Consider the following 18,439-nt stretch of genomic DNA (forward strand, 5'->3'; position numbering starts at 1 on the left):
TCAGTGCTGCTCAGCATGTGCAATAGCGCGCAAGCAGACTTTAAAAAAAAAAAAATATATATATATATATATAAAATTTTGCGAAGCGTACACATTTCCCACACATTTTTACGCAGTGATTAAAAAGCGCCTAACGTTCATTCATGATTTTAGGCCACAAAAAAAAAAATCAAATATATTTAGAAAAAACGTCTCACACAAAGCAGTTTTCATTATACCCATGCTATGATATTTCATTTTAATACACAGTCGATCCATCTATCGATCGATCGATGGAAAATGTAGTAATCAATGCAGTTCATACTTGCTGTTGTTGGGCACATGTGGCGTTTATTGTTATTTTTGTCATAAACAAACATGTAGTTATTTTTTTTTTCTGTGTACATCCCCGGCAGTTTTAAATAAAAGTCAACTGGGTTGATTATGCGAGTAAAGCACAATTAATGGCTGACGTAGATTTTCCTTTTATATTTTATAGAGTACATGTCACAGATTTTTGATGTTTTGTAATGTATATATTTTTAGGGCTCGTATTAAAAAGCGATCATGGTTCACAGTACTTTTTTTAATTACTGTATTATTTTGATTTTGTTTAGTAGAATGTTGTGATTTTGTATTCATGTTTGAAAATACATAAAATTGATCTGTGAAGCACGCCGTGCTGTGTGAATTACATTTGCTTGTGGATAATTTTGGTTATTTAAAAAACTACACTCAATTAGTGCACATTGGAAAGCGTCTGTGAATGGCGACTTCATGACCTCTCGAGAGAATTGTACATTTAAATACTTCAGAGAAACCACTTGTTAAAACTCCCATTCCCTTGTCAATTATACGTTAACATTCTATATATTGTGTTAATAAACATATTTTCAAAAATACACATATTTTAACCGATTGTCACGTAACGGAGTTCCGTCAATCTCATCTCAAGATTAAAAAAAACCACGACAATTGAAGTACACTTCCTCTCTACGCTAGTACGTCATGACGTCACCCAGTTTGGGTTCCGCGCCGTTTGCGGCAGACATGAACATGAATCCCACGTCTAGCCAGACGGACCCGAAAGAGCTGTTTTTTCCCTCCCGTGGCGGCGGTAAAGGCTTCGACAGAAGCATGTCCAGCTCCGACAGGTAGGGACGACGTGTGAGAAACGCGTCGCATATTTGTTGTACCGCGTTGTGGCGCCGAAACGGCAGCCATGGTGAGTTAAGCAGGCAAACGTGGCTGGTTGGCTCGCTTGCTCCCCGCAAATTGCTAGCAGCAGATAACATCACTTGGACAAAAAACAGTGACTGACGTCTTTGAAAAGGAAAACTGTGAGAATTGACGTCACACAATTATCTCCCGATCCTTTTGTAACTTATTTTTCATCAAAATCGTCAAAACGGTTGTCCTATTTTAATAAAATTCCATTCGTCGTTATACTAGTCATTTTTCGCTGAGGATAAAGAATATATGACAGCAAGCATGGTTATATTGTCTGTCTAAATGTGTCGGTGCACCCTATGACACATATGGGTTGACACTCTACGTTAGACAGTCTTGGGCATGTTCTATCATTTGTTGAGGAAGTCTGTTAATTGATGGAGTCTGCCTGATGACAACACAGAACCGGAAGTCCATGATTTCTTGTATCTTCTGCCACGTGATGACAGCCTTACTCATGCGACTTGCGACCCTACTGTCAGCTGCCTCCCGGGCATCGTTGCGTTTTCCTGGGGAGGGTCGGCCTCACCCATCCCACCGTCCTCCCCCTCAAGCGCACCGACAGCAAAAACCTCTGTGGAGGGTTTTTTTTTTTTTGAAGGAAGGAGATCCCTTAGTAAGCGGATTTCCTGTCCTGCCTCCACAGGAACAGCCGCAACAGGTACCACAAAGTTTATAATCCTCAACATTCAACTGTTTTTGCCTTCATCCATTAACATGAGTTTGGGCAAAAAGTTTTTAAACACATTTTTTTAATGAAGATGAAGGCTTTGTGGAACCTGAAGTTGCCCCATTGACAAAAATGCCTTCAAAGAAGCAGCGTGGGGTCGCTCTGAGCACATTGGGCATATCTGATGGCACCAAGCACTGAATACCAAAAAAAAAAAAAAAAAAATCTCACTCTTTACCATTTCACATTCTGGGGAACTATTATATTTCAGCGGAAGTGGCGACGAATCCCTGGACGGCCTCACGAGCCGCATACCTCGCTGCTGCCCCCTGACACCATCACTGTCACCCCAAAAACGCACCACCAGCCAGTCCCAAACTGTGCCCCCGCTGCTGAGAACCAACAAGAGGACCATCTACACAGCCGGCAGGCCCCCCTGGTACAATGTCACCGGGACCACCTTCAAGGAGGCCTTTGTCATCGGTGAGAGAGTTGAGATTGTTTGGTAAAAATATTAGAAACATCTTCGGGGTGACGGTGTCTGCGTCATTAAACCTTAATCAACTTTACAGGCCTTGCTGGGCAGCGAGATGCTGATGCGCTGCAGCAGCTCATCCACGATGCTAAGTGCTGTGTGAAAATACCGTGACCGTGTCTCAAATAACGTACAGTAATGTTCTCCTGTGCCTGCTTGTGTCCAACCCCCCCCCCCCCCCCCCCCCCCACAAGCTGTGTCCATATGTTTAAGCACTGTACACGCACGCAGGCACGTTCACGGTTGGTTTCGCTGCTGCAGGGTCTATTGTACGATGTTCATCAGTGCGTAAAACCTCCCACGAATGCACTTTTGTCTTTTACTCCGAAAAAAAAAAAGATTAAATACACAATCTGTTTATATGACTGTTTTGATGATTTCGGCAGTGGTGATCGCAAGGAAGGTGATGGCATCATCATGACACAATCGCAATAGTAGTGTTGGATTTAGTGTCATTTGTACGACATCTTTGCAGGTGTTTTATTTTATTTTTTTCCGTCTCCCCTGTGTGAGTTAACGTTCTATTCAAGTGGCTGTATGGCTGTATGAAGAGTTTCCATTCAAGTCAATGCTGTTCTTTGCGTAGGTCTGTGTGGAGGGAGTGCTTCTGGCAAAACAACCGTAGCCAATAAGATCATCGAGGCGCTGGATGTTCCCTGGGTGGTTCTGCTTTCCATGGACTCTTTCTACAAGGTACTCGACAAGTGGCGTGTGTCGTATCGAATGTGGAGAAGTCTACACACCCCTGTTCAAATGTAACAGAAGTAATGAGACCAAGATAAGTCATTTGAAAACGTGCCACCGTTCATATGACCTCGAACCTGTGCAACTCTTAAATGAAGTCAGCACGGTGACCCCAAATAAGGTGTTTGTGTGTGTGTTTTTAAAAATTTTTTTTTTACACAAGGTACTGACCAAAGAAGAGCAGGAGCTGGCAGCCAACAACGAGTACAATTTCGACCACCCAGACGCCTTCGACTTTGAACTGCTGGTCAATGTCCTGCGAAAGCTGAAGAAAGGCAAAAGCATCAAAGTGCCCGTGTATGATTTCACATCTCACTCCAGACGCAAAGAATGGGTATGGATCACATGTGTCACTTTTCACATTCAAACACAGTTCAGAGCAAGTGGGAGTTCAGGAAAAAGTGTTTCAAGAATTGCAATCGCGTGCTAAGAATATGTCATCATTTTTCATCTGAGATTGAACATTTTTGTCAATTTGTAACACCCCCCCCCCCAAAAAATTGCCGTTTTCATTTTGCGTTCAATCAAATTTTTCATCAAAATTATCAGTTTTGTGATTCTTCTTCAGAAACATTTTTCTTTTTTTTTTTATGGAAATCACATTTTTCTAAATGTTTTCCCTTTTGTTTTTATTTACTTGTTGGCTTCCAAGTAATGATTTTTTTTCTCCCCCCAAAATAACTTATTTTTTGGGGGGGTCACAGAAACATTTGTTTTTGTCAAAATATATATTTTTAATCTGTCTAAATAATATCCTCATTTATGTTTCATTTTTTGATAATTTATCATCAAATTGTTGTCATTTCAGCAGATCTTTTTCCATCGTGTTGGTGAGGTGTGGCTCTAAAGATCTGTTAAAATGTACAATTTAGACATATGACACACAGATACTAATCGTGCTGGCGAAAGTGAATCTTTCTACTCATCTACACTTCGACAGCCTGTATATATAGAAAGTCAGTAACATAACATTTTTTATTTCAAAATAACTTGTAGAGTAGTCAGTCTAATCATCATTGCTCCCCAACGTGTCACCAACATCGTGTACAGATTTAAAAGCCCTCCCAACAGCACTTCTTCCATTGATGTGCTAAAGTGCTAATTATCATAGCATTCGCGCAAAGCCCCCCCTCACGCACACACGCGCGCGACCAAACTCGGCAGCGACGACTGTTCTCTATTTCTTGGCGATGTAATTTCATGGCTGAAAGGCACAATGCCACATGGGATATGGCCTGTCCGCACTCACAAATCCTTTTATGGGCGCTTTGGAGCGGCTGCTGGTAATTAAAAGCCTGAAACAACCCCCCCCGTGTCTTCCCTTAAGGGTGCCGCATGCTCTCTTTTTCTCCTCCTTCTTCTGCTGCTATGGTCCATCAGGAACTTCACTGTGGTTCAGGCGGTCACGCTTGAACGTGTTGAGTACGCACTAAATCAGGTGTGAGGAGAGGGTGCATTCACACACACACTCACACACTCTATATATAGCGGTCGATAAACACTCATCGGTTTCTTTACAATTCACATCAAGATTGCCGGCCGCTTTGTCTCTGCTCGGCTGCGCGCTGTTGGTCAGCTTTATCGACTCCCACGCGACACTGATCGAGAACTGGCTGTTGACGGCATTGTGCGCTCACCGCCATTTTCTCCTTGGAGGTGCGGTATCAACTCTTTGTCACATTGGCTGAATTTGATTTTTTTTTAAAAAACATTGATTTAGGGGTAGAGCTGAGTGATTTTGTAATCTGAACCGTGCGTTTAAAAAAAAAAATACCCCCCCCCCTCCCGCTCATTAATATGCGATTACCGGTACTTTTTTCTAGGTCTTAATCCCCTGTCATTTTTTTCAACAAACCCAAGCAATGAATCTGCGTCACAATAAATAATATCAGATTTATTATCCAGAAATCATTTGGTTATATCTCCGCCTTACACTAAAATAAATCAAACCATAAATGAATTTGAAAGACGGTTTATTCTTGTTCTTCAGTTGAGAGTGAGCTTATTAAACACTTGGACTTGCAGACACGTCACAAAATTCTACCAAACAAGCACAGCTTGTAAATTTAGATGACAACAATAATGCATAACGTTCTATGCTTATGACTACATTTTTTTTTCTTCTCCTTCCCAGAAAACTGTGTATGGCGCCAATGTTGTCATCTTTGAGGGAATACTGGCCTTTGCCAACAAGGAACTGCTCAAGGTTTGTTTTTGTTTTTTGTGGAAGCTATCTTCTTTTATAGCGGTGTGTTCCGCCCACACCGTGTGTGCGTGCGTGTGCCGTTTGTGAGCTGGACTGTGGCGATAAGGCCGTCCGCCTCCCATGGGAACTTCCTCCATCACAGTTAATAACGACCCGTGTCTGGGCGGTGATGAATGGCGCTTAGTGGACATCCGCGCGGACTAGTTGCAGAGATGGGAAATGGAAGGATTTGGTAATGAGGCGCACCGCTGGGCAAAAGCGTTGGTGCTCGTGGGCCACTTCATTAGGTACACTTGCACGCTCCCGATGACTCGATGAGTGAGACCAGCGTCGTGTCCCTTGAGATCCTACCGCTTTCTGGATTTGATTCCACCTGACTCGACCTGGATAAGTCGCCACTTATAGACAAGGTTGAACAACTTCTATATTTTGGGGAGTCGACATCCACTATTCGATGACTTCATTGATATTTGACAGTCACTCAAGTGTAAATATTCAGAGGTTAGCTTAGCTTAATTTGCGCTTGTGTTGAACTGAAATGCTCGTGCCAGAATGTTCGCAACACACCACAGCTGTAATTCAATCTTAAATTGTCTCACTCCTTGCAAAGCTCCATCTTGTGGCTGGCGGCATGATTAGATTTGCATTATGCTCGACGTCCTTGGCTCATTGCGCGACTAAATTAGACGCACACCAGCCTCGGGGATCCTTATGCAAATCACTCGATGGTGCCTTTTTATCTGGCCACGCAGCAACACCTCATTTTTTTGTTCGTTTTGTTCCTCGTTGCCGTCAGAATTCATTTTTTGCACATTGATTCAATTATTTTTTTTACTTTTATTTTGGCAGGATCACTTTTTAAAGAGAACAAAGCAGTTGTTAATCTTCATTTTTTTTCCCCTTAGATTAATTTTTCTTTATATTGGCAAGATGAGATTCGCCCTATATATGAAAACTATTTGGAAATAGGCCATTCATTGAAGGTGCACCTTGTACTCCAAAGCGCCTTATAGTGCGGAAAATACGGTCATTAACCATGGCCAGAAATACGGTGCAAATATGTCTGTAATTTGTGATTAAAAATGAACATGTTGACAAATCTTTTGCGGGGCCAGCTGCTGGACATGAAGGTTTTCGTGGACACCGACTCCGACATCCGTCTCATACGCCGGCTGAAGCGGGACGTGTCGCAGCGCGGGCGGGACATCGGCGGCATCATCAAGCAGTACAACAAGTTCGTCAAGCCTGCTTTCGAGCAGTACATCGAGCCCACCATGCAGCTGGCCGACATTGTGGTGCCTCGAGGTCCGCTCGACTCCACTGTAGGTTATTTTGCAACTTTGAAAAAGGGGGGATGGTGTGATGAGATGCTTTTTGTGTCCGGGCCGCAGGTGGGGACAACTTTGTGGCGTTGGATTTGATCGTTCAGCATGTACACAGTCAGCTGGAGAAGGTACCACCAAATATTCTGCACAACTTCCACCAAGCAGTACTCGAGTACACTTTTCTTTGTGTGCGTATGTGCACGGCCCACCCACCCTGCCTGGCTGCGTGACCATCCCAGCGTGAGATCACCGTGAGGTACTAACTCCGACTTTGCTCTCCCGTTAAAACTTTTCAAATGAAATCTGACACCAAGTCACTTAACTGGGTTTCAAACAGACGTTGAGACCAAAGATTCAACTCGTCGCCGAAGCATCCATTTGTGGCAGAGATTTTCTTTCAAATTGAATTCTCCCGACATGAACGCAAACTCCGTTTCATATTTTTCAAACAAGAAGTCTCCTAATAATGAAATCTCATGTCAGTCTTTCAAGCTAACATTGCTAACAAGCTAACAATCCCAGGTTGAACTTTTAACATTGAATTGTCTTTTTAAACTTAGACTCCCTGATGTTGAAGTAATCTTGATGTGTGGTCACCACCACTGGAGCATAAAGCAAGCTCACACCTTCATTAAAAATAATAATAATAACCATCCACTGTGAGGGTGTCGCATCGCTTCATATGTGGACTGAAAACAGTTAGTGCGGGCTACTCACTCAGTTTAACATCAGCCATTTTTTTTAGCTCACCTTTGCCTGAAATCTTGTAATTTTAACTGATGTTTTCCTTTTTGTGTCGATTGTGTTGTTGCGTGCTCAGAACGGTGCAACATAACAACACAATAATATTTAGACATATTAGACAATTTAGGCGTCATTTGAAAAAGTTTCCAGGTGTCTATGACATGCATTTGGCTAAATAAATAAAATAGCAGTCTAACAGGATTGCATTGTTAGACACTTAGTGGTTCATGAATAGATATATTTTTTAATGAAAGAAAATGGATGTCATTTTCAGGTCGGCTCTGGCGTCGGCTCACCAAGGTCAGCCGCTACCCGACACCCTGAGCGTCCTGAAGAGCTCGCCGCAGGTGCGCGGCATGCACACCATCATCAGGTAGCCAGCGCTCTGGCCAAAGATCACCTTTTGTCCTTTTTGACTACCCCACTCCTCTCATCTCTTCTTTAGGAACAAGGAGACCAACCGTGACGAGTTTGTCTTCTACTCCAAAAGATTAATGAGGCTCCTGATCGAACACGCCCTCTCTTTCCTGCCTCTCCAAGTCGGTGTTTGTTTCCCTATGTGTCTTTATTTGCCCATTTAGCACCAAGGATAACTGCTTGTTTTTGTTTTGGGTTTGTTTTTTTTGTTTTTGCGTCTCCAGCCCGCATCTGTGGAGACGCCTCAGGGTAGCGTCTACCACGGCAGGAGGCTGAGCGGTAAAAGAGTGAGTAACTCTTTTCCTCATTTAAACTTTAGAGGGAAATCTAATTGTCACTGCAGCGATGCGGGCCACATAGCCGCTCGTATTGACAATATCGTGCGACCGATAACAGCAAAAGAAGCATGAATGGTGAAAATGAGTCCAGCCGAAAAACAACATGCACCGCAATATAATACCCCCCCCCCCCCCCCCCCCCCCGCCCCATGAATTTTGGCTTGATTTTCACTTCAAACATGATTTGGTCATAGAAGACTCCCCGCTATAATTGTTAAAAGAAGTCTTTCATGACATTACATCAAAAATTCCAGAAAAATGTATGAACGTGCTTGAAAAAACACTGAAAGAGGATAATATTAATGAATGAAAACATCCCTATTAATGCTTTTCGCCTTTTAAGTTGCGCTCTGTATTAAATGCTCTTTTTCATGAAAGGATGATGTAATGGCGCCATCTCGTGGCTGTCAAAAATACTCCCCTTTTTTTTTTTTTCTTGCCATATCTGCGATTTACACTCGGTTACGGCTGCAACTTGGAACAAAAATGAAAAGTCTCCTTCATGCATATATTGGACAGAAAAATTGGGAGAGAGATCAAAGGTGACCATTGTATGAGTCAATGGACAGAAAGACGGTCCCGACCGGACCCAAGCGACGGCCTGGGTCCGGTCGGTCCTAGTCAGTGCGTGGGCACCAATACACAAACCGTAGACAGCCAATGTCGCGGCAAATATCGACAAAACAAGCATTCGCATTCACAGCTGCATCCAGGTTTGAATCGTGTTGCTGTTTAGATCACAGGCGTGTCCATCCTAAGGGCAGGCGAGACAATGGAGCAGGCACTCATGGCTGTGTGCAAAGACATCCGACTGGGGAAAATCCTCATCCAGACCAACCACAACACAGGTGAACCTGAGGTACGTCGCCTCTGAACCACCACTACCGCCATATCCTCATTGTGCAGTATTCTGTTATCAACTTCAGATCAAATTTTGAATGATGAAAATAAGATAAGTTTTGTGTTGTGAGTGCAGCTGCACTACCTGCGGCTGCCCAAAGACATCAGCGAGGACTTTGTCATCCTGATGGACAGCACCGTGTCTACCGGGGCCGCGGCTCTCATGGCCATCAGGGTTCTGCTGGTGAGTTTGCTGATTGTGCTTCATACTCCCAGCCAGCACGGGGAAGCACCTGCGCCTCAAAGAAGAAACCTAACTGAGGGTTTGTTTCGGAAGTGGGAATCACCAAGCAGGAGGAAAAAAAAAAAAAGCCGAGCAATGTTGACGAATAAATGAATGTTGTGAAATATTTTGTGTATTCTACATTTGACGTTTGCGCTGATGTGGAAAGGACCACGATGTGGCGGAGGACAAGATTTTCTTGCTTTCGCTGCTCATGGCAGAGATGGGCGTCCACTCGGTGGCCTACGCCTTCCCCAAAGTGCGCATCATCACCACCGCCGTAGACAAGGAGGTCAACCACCAGTTCCACATCATCCCCGGCATCGGTGAGAGACTGCCAAGAAAAGAAAAACCTCGATAACGTGATGGTTGCTTTATGTTCACATTTTAAAAGTCTCTCTCTCTCTCTCTTAGGTAATTTTGGCGATCGCTACTTTGGCACCGACGCCCCTTCCGACTGGTGCGAAAGTGACGACGGGATGGACTTGTGACGGGGGCCCGATAGCAAAACATCACCACGCCTCCCAGGTCCACAAGATGCATACCAACAAATAATGATTTTAAAAAAAAAATCAAGTAATGTGTATTCATGTTCACATGCTTTGTTTTGATGATGTAAACAGCACTTGACTTTAAAAGGGACAACTTTATCTAATTGTTGTGTTCAATCTACATTGGGCTTCATCTTGGGAGTAGGTGGCTCCATTCTTTAGTCCAGCCCATCGAGAATTTAGATGATCTCCAGACTTTTTCAACTAAATCCATGTGGATTCCGCAGTTGTTTATGATGGAGGTTAACATCTCTTTCTTTACCATATCAACCCCAGATTGCCTCTTTTAGTGGACTAGCCTGAAAGGCTCTTCTTTTGCTTTGAAGCCCAAGTTCTTTTAGCGTTTAGCATTTGCTAATTGCTTGAATATTTACCAGTGCCTATTTGTTGTACTTTAAGGAGCAATTCAGAAAATTTTACTGACTTGAAAAATTATGAATAGTTTGGACGTGAATTACAAAACTATTTGTTTTTTGTTTACTTTTAATGTGTTGAATAGATTTTATGGTGCCTTTCATTGTTGTTGTGAGATTTGGAACTTTTACGACATTTGTCCATGAGCCAACATTTTGTCACAAAATGAAGGTCATTTGTGTTAATTCTGCTGTTAATTTTTATTTGATGCCTGTCGGTATTGAGCCAAAATTGAAATTGAATGTTCTATTCTCTGCATTTACATAATTTCCATTATTTGGAATGCCAACATGTTGCGACCATATTTGCTACCATTTTCAAGGTTTTAATCGTATTTTATAATTGACTGACTGACAGCCACATCCTTCAAGCGATGTTATATTTTATATGATGGCATTTATTTTTGTGAGACCGCAAAGATATGAGACCAGAGCACACTTGAAGGGAATTCACCCCTCCTGAATTGTTAGTTAAATAAAACCTTTTTTTGTTAATATTTTTGTTTTATTTGTCATCACGTGCTCACCATTAAACTCAAAATGAATTTTCTTTTGACAAGACTGCTGTTTTAAAAATCTGCAATATTGTCCACCAGGGGGCAGAACACTTTCCGAATACAGCGGAAGTGACGATGTTCGCCTTGGCGTGTGGACTTCCAGTTTTGTAGGAAATAATTACAGCGGCGTGTGCTGTGCAATTAAAAGTGCCGGTGTTTAAAGGTAGGCGCTCTTACATATTTTATCGCTCAGGTTAAGAACTAAGATTATTATTTTTTGCCGTGAATGAGAATTTCCTGTGTTGAATTTGAATTCTACGAAAGACTGAATTTCTACTTTCAATATAATACCACTTTGAATGTAATATGCTGTTGGTGTCGGTATCAGAATAAGCTTCGGACAGCTTTTTGTTTTATATTTGTGGCATTTAATATTTTACACCTAATAAAAGTGTTGCATTGTAATTTTTTTTCAAGTGGGATTCGACGGACTTTGCCAGAGACCGTTGAACGCATCATCAGCCTCAGCAGAGTGAGGTTTATCAGAGTGGTACGTAAACATTTCAATACTTTAATGACGTTTATTCAACGCAGTGCTGATTTTGTCATTTGAACATTTAGAGCGAATACCCAAATATAAAACTGGCTTCGTGCAGCCATTGATAGAATTCCCACTTGCGACGCTCTGGTGCAGCTTCGTGACGTTCCCAGTTTACGTGAAGCCGCACGTGACGCCGACATGTCATTCAGAAACACCAACATTTAAAGTCGGTCTATTGTCTTTGCAAACACTCGTTTGTCACACGAACACCGTGTGTGCTAAATCAAAGTTTTGCTTACATTGCAGTGAATGTATTTATTCACCAGTCTAACAAGTTAAAGGAATAAACGACGTAACGTCACTTATTTGCAGCCTAGACTGACTGGAGTCACGTTGAGACGCCTCGATTAAGTGTTCTCCTCAGTTTAGCGTTAGTCAAACTCTTATTTCATCAGAGCTGCACAATAATTGAACATAAATCTTTATGAACCTGTACTTAAGATATGTATGTGTGTTTTGTCGCCTATCCAATGTTTTAAGTTGTTCAGAAGATTATTTCATAAACTACATCCCCCTTTTTTCCCCCCCGAGTGTCACTTGTTCCAAAAAGCACGTATTTAATGACAATGTTATTGCTCTGTGTTCTTTTGTTTGACAGTGAGGATGGCGGGCCTGTGGCGGTCCTACCAGGCCCTGATGGCGAGGCACCCCTGGACGGTGCAGATTGTGATGGCAGGTGAGGAGAACATTGCCTTGCACACTGACGCAGAAATGCAGACCTACCTTGACTTCCACCTCAACAGTAATGATCTTTAGAGAGTCAACAAAGGGGAAAGAACTTTGAACGCAACATGCGCGCACATTTGTACACAATCATGCTGAGTGGCTGCACCACAGATTAACATTCTCCAAGGATAAAAGTATTGTTACACGTCATAATCAAAGTCGGACATGGCACCAGTCCTCTCATATGAACTCCAAACATTTTGGAAAAATATGGAGATTCATAATTACTTTGACAGAAATGTGCTGGGGGGGGTTTTATGTTTTTGTTTTTGTTTTTTAAAATTGGTATCCGTTCAGTCCTCATGCTGTACACATTTGGACCACTTGATGGCGCCATAGTATTTTACAGCTCTGGCTCAAATAGAATGTTTTTTTGGGGGGTATTAAAAAATAGATTATATAGACAGTCCCTCTAACTCTGACTGAACTCTTGTTTGTTGAATTTGTATTTTTTTGTTTGTTTATTTCCAACATCTTTCAAAAATGGTTTAGCCACTTATGCTACTTGGCTAATGACATGTTTAAAATAAGAATAATACAGAAAATATTGTACCGGTACATAAGTAGTGAGGATCTGAGGGGAATGGAATCATCCTGTAATTGGCTATCATCAGATCAAAATTCCTTATGTGGCAAAGATGACATTTTACATTTTTTTAAAAAAATAAATCTGGTTATCCCATTAATATACTGGGAGTCCCAAAAACACTCTGTGATTTCTTGACGCTAAGATATCTCAAGCAATTCCAATATGTTGGTAAAGATTGAGTCCACAGATTCCTTATCGACAATACTTGAGGGGAAGACAAGGGGTGAAGCGGCAGTAAAACAGACCGAAATCCAGATAGCAGGGTGAAGCGGGGCAATCGGGACTCGTGATCGTAAAGTCTTTTAATGTTAGTTCACCTGTGGTGTTTTGTTGTTCATGTGGAGGCCGGTGCGCGTTTGTGCAGGCTCTCTGGTGGGCGTGGGCGACGTCATCTCGCAGCAGCTGATCGAGCGACGTGGACTCGCTCAACACGATGCGCGGCGCACTGCCAAGATGATGAGCATTGGATTCTTCTTTGTGGTGAGGGTCCGAACCCCTGCCCGTGCGTGTTCACATTTGGCTCTGTTGGGAATTATTCCCCAGCCACTAAATCATGAGGCGGCCATTTTGCAACGCATATTGAAAATGAGGTTAACGACCCTTGGTAACCAGGCTAGGTTTAGAATCTCATTCCATACTCCCTAATTACCATATAGGGATTTTTATTGCAATTAGTGGACAATGTAAAAATCCCCTTTCCACAGTTGTTGACATTTTAAGCATTGCTTCCTGTGACTTCCTGTCTGAAGGGCCCGGTCGTCGGCAGCTGGTACAAAGTTCTGGACCGCCTGGTCGCCGGAGGAAGTAAGAGTGCGGCCATAAAGAAGATGCTGATTGATCAGGTCAGAAGTTGTCATCACGCTGGACTCAATTAAAAAAAAAAAATCAAATCAAAATAGCACCCTAACAATTTTTTTTCATTTCTGTCTTTTTGTGTCCAGCTGTGCTTCGCCCCGTGTTTCTTGGGGGCCTTCCTGTCTCTGTCAGGAGTTCTGAACGGGCTCAGCGTGGAGCAGAATGTCGCCAAGCTGCGCCGGGTGAGACATTTGTCATGTTTTTTTTTTTTTTACCTACTTACTCCATAATTCCATGTTTTTGACGTAAGAGAAAAACCTACATGAGCACGGAAGGAACAAAGTCCTCACAGAAAATTCGATGCCAGGGCCTCACGAGAACACACCATGACGTATTGACCAAAGCGTGTCGTCCGACATAATATGGATACTTAACATTGCGTCTCACCTACAGTAGAACTTGCTGAACTCCTTTCATCGTCGCATTTTTTATGACCTGTCACTCTTTGTCTTTGTAATCATGCCAAAAAAACTAAAATAACTTCACCATTGCAGCCAATACAAAAGTGTTAGCTCACACTAAATTGTGTGTGTCTGTGTGTGTGTGTGTGTGTGTGTGTGTGTGTGTGTGTGAGTGATTGTCTGTGAGCGTGTTTGTATGCCAGCCGTTTAAACAGTGCTCTGCTCAATTATTGATGCTGGGAGGCGGGACACGTGACTGGTGATGTCACGCGGGACACAAAGCAAATGACAAAGAGGATGCTGATCAAACACACACTGGCGCTCTTGGAAATAACACGCACTTTGCTGATGTTTGACTGCCAGAAAATGGCCTCTGCTGATATTCACAGACGAATACTCGATTTGTTCCACATGAGACCTTTAGGTGGCGGTAATACACATTACAAAGTTACCGTCAATCAACCGCGACGCAGGTCAAGCTTTTTTCAGGACTGGAGAGGTTATTATTTATTTGAGCTTGGTTAAATTTTGCATTATTAAACATGGGAGGTGCACATGTTGTTTTTGCCCACTCGGGTTGCCATCCTCACATTTTACTTTTTTTAATTGGGGCGTGCTTGGTGAGTGACATGGGTGTCAGTGATTGTTAGTGGAGAGTTACTTGGCTGTTAAATAGCTAACTAATTAAAAAATAAATAAAATCATGACATGTTCCACTGTAGGTGGCAGTAATTTTTATATCATAAGTAAGCTTTTTTTTCACCGCAGCTCCATCTGCTGGTGATTCACTGCCCCCATTTGGACCCATTGCTAGCAGACTGTAGCCACCAACCCATAAAATAATTCAGATTACTGCCGTTCCAAATATTTAAACCCTCTGCTGTCGTCGGATTGTTGGAAACAGTTGCATACGAAATAACGGGTACAGTGTTGCCTTTTGTGAAGACGCGTCCTTGAACGCAATGTTTCTCCGCCTCGTTGTAATATTGTTCGCCGTTTTCAAATCATGTTGACGTCTGCAGTGACGCGCGAAAATAATCCAAATGGGAACTGTCGGTTGATAATTAGAAACATGTTTTACACTGTGAGCAAAGTCTTGCATGCTCAACTTTTCATTTTCTCCCGTACACGCCGTGACCTTCAACAGCATGTCATGCGCACCTTGCACGCACTTGTGTGTATGTGTGTTAACGTTGTTATTGTGATGTCATCACAGGACTACACAGATGCGCTTATCTCCAATTATTATGTAAGTTTTCCAGTCATTTCATTTCCTTGATTTAAAAGTCAACGTTGTTGTTGATGTGTAATTTGTGTTTTGTGTCAGCTGTGGCCGCCGGTGCAGATCGCCAATTTCTACTTCATTCCACTGCATCACAGGTTAGCATCGTACTCCGCGTTCTCCGTTTTAGTGCACCTTGCCCCTTGGTCTCCTCACAGATCAAATATGTCTCACACAACAACCAACATCGTAATGGTAAATGAGCCCAATGCCGTGCGTTATTTCCAGAAATTTAATTATAATCCACAGTCTCCACTTTTCTGCAGTTGGCCCGTTATCTCGTCTAGGATAAATCAACAGGCACGGCAATGTTAGCTGATCTCATTGCCGTCCCTCAGTTTTGGTAATGCAGTGTTATAGTTCACGGTCTCCATAATGCCCTTAATCTCCTCATGGAGAAAATCCATCTCACAAAATAGTCCCAACTGACCCCAATGCTATGTGTTAGTTTTGGAGGCTCTTGTGTTAATACTCCACTCCACCTTTGATCCATTTTGCCCTTATTCTCCTCTAAGGATAAAATTATCCCACGAATGATCAATTCAGGATAAATCTTTTTATTTTTGAGTGTTTTGAATTTGAAGAACTTTGTGACACTCTCAGGTTGGCTGTGGTCCAGGTAGTGGCCGTGGCCTGGAACTCCTACTTGACCTGGAAGGCCAACGCCGCGTGATCCGCCACGACCACCATTTTGTTTATTTTTTTTGTTTGTTATCGTTGATGCGACCGCTGCTCATCATCATTCAACTTGACCAGGCGGACTCACGGCTCCATGCCTGGATGGCACATTTAAGGCAAATAAGTATGGAAATTACACGCACACACATTCACTTCCTGGTTCGTGTGTCACCAAACCGTCTTAAGTTTTAGTTGTTTGTGTTCATGGTCGTCTTTGACAATTGCTGACACTGTGAATACTGCATATAGACAGAGGTCAATGTGAATAAATTTTTAAAAATATATATTATCTACCTGAAATAGGTTTTGCAGCAATCCTTTAAAAGAAGAAAAAAATGCCCATTAAAGCCATTAAAGCACAGCTCCACACTCAAACTCACGCTCATGTACTCGGACACACATCATCTCACTGATGAAAAATTAATTTGTCTTTTAAGTGCTCTTATGTAAATGTTTGCCAGGCACAATAATAGTGAGACTGATTTCTTTGTGTGCATGAGTGTGGATCAGTAAGTGAGATTCTGCGTACGTGTGAGCGAGAATCAACACTTGAGCAGGAAAAGGCTGCCACGTCACGTGATTAATCACGTTATAGCAGCTTATCTTTTAGATTGTAACCGAAAATATAATATGTAGCCAAGATGTGCTCTCGTAAGTGTCAAGGCGAACAAAGTGAGTGGTGGCGGGGAGGGAAATATTTGTCAGTGCCAGTGACATCACTGACCGTGCGTATAAAACCCGGCGTCCTGACCATCCATCGTGCACACGACCCTCAGCGCACCTCAGCGGAAAGCCAAGCCTGCACAAGCAAGAGGAACATCACAAGTAAGCTGCTGCTATTTTTTGTTTGTTTTTTGCTTTTTATTTTTGTGCGCCCGCATATTGCAATTTTATCACGTTGGAAAAGAAAGTGTAATTTGAGTCGAACTGAAAAAAAAAAGAACATTTAAGATCCTTGCAACTGTTTGCATGTTCCTAAAATAAATGGATTTGATGAGAAGATACAAATTGGCAGCGTTTTGACCAAAAAAAAAAGTCATAGGATTTTTGATTTGATGTATTTTGAAACCAAAAGTCAAAACATTTGTTTTATAGTTATTTGGGTAGTGATGGTCGGATGTGGCAAAATTCTACAAAAGTACCCCCCCCCCAATATTTTTCAATTTAAAAAAAAAAGTTTTTGTTTTATTTTAATATTTTTACATTCTCCGGCTTTTAATAGTGTGCCCTTTCCCACCAGTTGTTGACCTTTTCTGCCTTAATTTATTACATATATTGAAATATTTTTCAATTTAAAAAAAATATCTTTTGTAGCGCATTTTTTAAAAATCCAATTAGTATTTTAAGTTTTCCATTTCTTCTGATATTTATATCTATTTTTTTATTTACCTTTTGCGTACGACCAAACTTTAGTGAGCTAAAGTACTTCAGTGACTTTATTTGGTAAGAACAATACCTTACTTGACTGAATCAAGGTAATCAATGATCATTTCTTGTGTGTATGTGTAGACATGAAGTACTGCTCTTTCCTCCTCTCATCGCTCCTGCTGTCGGTCCTGCTCGCTCCGCCGCCCGTCTCCTCCGCCGGACGCCCGCGGACCCCTCAACCGGCCCAGACACTCCTCAGGGCGGCCACCGGCGCCGACATCACCACTGGCCGTCTGCTGGGCTTCGGCGTCCCCCGGCTCTTCCTCGGGGGGATGCCGAGGGAGGAGGAAGAGAGGACCGATGATGATGATGATGATGACGAGGAGGTAGAAGAGATTGGAAATGATGAAGAGCCGGTCAAGTTCAATACGCGCAGGGAGTATGCCCCGCTCTCCATCGACCTGACCTTTCACCTCCTCAGAAACATGATCCACAATGCGCGCACGGAGGAGCAGAGGCTACGCGCGCAAGTCAACCAGAAATTGCTCGACGAGGTCGGGAAGTAAAAAAGGGCGGTGAGGTTTTCTGACGTCACTTGCGCTTTCACGCAACCACTGTAGTTAAGCTAGCGAAATACTGTAAATAATAGAAGCATTTTAGTGATCTTGTAGAATGAAGTGGCGACACCTTGAAACCAGCGAGTGACCTTGACGATGTGTCTCACATGGCGTATGACGTCATCATGATCTTTGTTCCACCGACAATGTTTGGTCCTTGATTGTTTGTACTCACATTAGAAAATTGGAAAAAAAATTGGTTGAATCTTATCACATTGTCATTTATATTTTGTAATAAAACGTTCGAAATTCTTGGCTCACTCAAACGTTGATTTTTGTTCTGTGTCAAAGTTTCATTCATCCCATAACCAAATCCTCTTTGCCCACTGAAATGAATAGAGATACAGTACTATTAATCCATTACACCTCCCCCCCCCAGTCCCCATTGCAAAAATTGTGTTTTTATGAAGAAAAATATTGATGGATATTATTTTCCTTGATAAAAACATATTAATAAAAACAGGGTTAAGAATTAAGCTGTTTGTGTATCATGATGAATTCATTACCCTGCCTTCTGGTGTGTGACTACATCATGACACAAAGACTTTTG

The 18,439-nt window shown here is 42.3% G+C and overlaps 2 protein-coding genes across 2 annotated transcripts; both read left to right on the forward strand.

The window, feature by feature from the left end:
* The first annotated feature begins 987 nt into the window (after positions 1 to 987).
* On the forward strand, positions 988 to 10,770 carry LOC147185743 (uridine-cytidine kinase-like 1). The gene is made up of 15 exons (XM_086104047.1): positions 988 to 1,133; positions 2,151 to 2,362; positions 3,001 to 3,107; positions 3,322 to 3,492; positions 5,293 to 5,364; positions 6,480 to 6,669; positions 6,756 to 6,817; positions 6,929 to 6,945; positions 7,708 to 7,806; positions 7,879 to 7,972; positions 8,075 to 8,137; positions 8,925 to 9,047; positions 9,165 to 9,272; positions 9,481 to 9,637; positions 9,726 to 10,770. Exons 1-15 carry the CDS (start codon positions 988 to 990, stop codon positions 9,800 to 9,802), a joined length of 1,698 nt encoding a protein of 565 aa, XP_085960173.1. The 3' UTR covers positions 9,803 to 10,770.
* Positions 10,771 to 10,906: 136 nt separating this feature from the next.
* Positions 10,907 to 18,149, forward strand: LOC147185744 (uncharacterized). Its single transcript, XM_086104556.1, has 11 exons — positions 10,907 to 10,995; positions 11,250 to 11,322; positions 11,972 to 12,049; positions 13,053 to 13,168; positions 13,438 to 13,530; positions 13,630 to 13,725; positions 15,161 to 15,193; positions 15,272 to 15,324; positions 15,830 to 15,896; positions 16,537 to 16,729; positions 17,414 to 18,149. The coding sequence occupies exons 3-11, from the start codon at positions 11,977 to 11,979 to the stop codon at positions 17,836 to 17,838; spliced, it is 1,149 nt and encodes a 382-aa protein (XP_085960682.1). The 5' UTR covers positions 10,907 to 10,995; positions 11,250 to 11,322; positions 11,972 to 11,976; the 3' UTR covers positions 17,839 to 18,149.
* Positions 18,150 to 18,439: the final 290 nt, after the last annotated feature.

Source organism: Hippocampus guttulatus, chromosome 23 (genome assembly GCF_054856545.1).
Source record: "Hippocampus guttulatus isolate MCC_2025c chromosome 23, RoL_Hgut_1.0, whole genome shotgun sequence".
Taxonomy (NCBI): domain Eukaryota; kingdom Metazoa; phylum Chordata; class Actinopteri; order Syngnathiformes; family Syngnathidae; genus Hippocampus; species Hippocampus guttulatus.

Excerpts from the sequence above, each read along its gene's own strand:
- LOC147185743 (XM_086104047.1), top strand. The coding sequence starts at position 988 with ATGACGTCACCCAGTTTGGGTTCCGCGCCGTTTGCGGCAGACATGAAC. Across the intron at positions 6,670-6,755 it reads CGACATTGTGGTGCCTCGAG|GTGGGGACAACTTTGTGGCG; the intron begins GTCCGCTCGACT and ends TCCGGGCCGCAG. Across the intron at positions 8,138-8,924 it reads GGAGGCTGAGCGGTAAAAGA|ATCACAGGCGTGTCCATCCT; the intron begins GTGAGTAACTCT and ends GTTGCTGTTTAG.
- LOC147185744 (XM_086104556.1), top strand. The coding sequence starts at position 11,977 with ATGGCGGGCCTGTGGCGGTCCTACCAGGCCCTGATGGCGAGGCACCCC. Across the intron at positions 13,531-13,629 it reads AGAAGATGCTGATTGATCAG|CTGTGCTTCGCCCCGTGTTT; the intron begins GTCAGAAGTTGT and ends TTTTGTGTCCAG. Across the intron at positions 15,897-16,536 it reads CCTGGAAGGCCAACGCCGCG|GTAGCCAAGATGTGCTCTCG; the intron begins TGATCCGCCACG and ends AAAATATAATAT.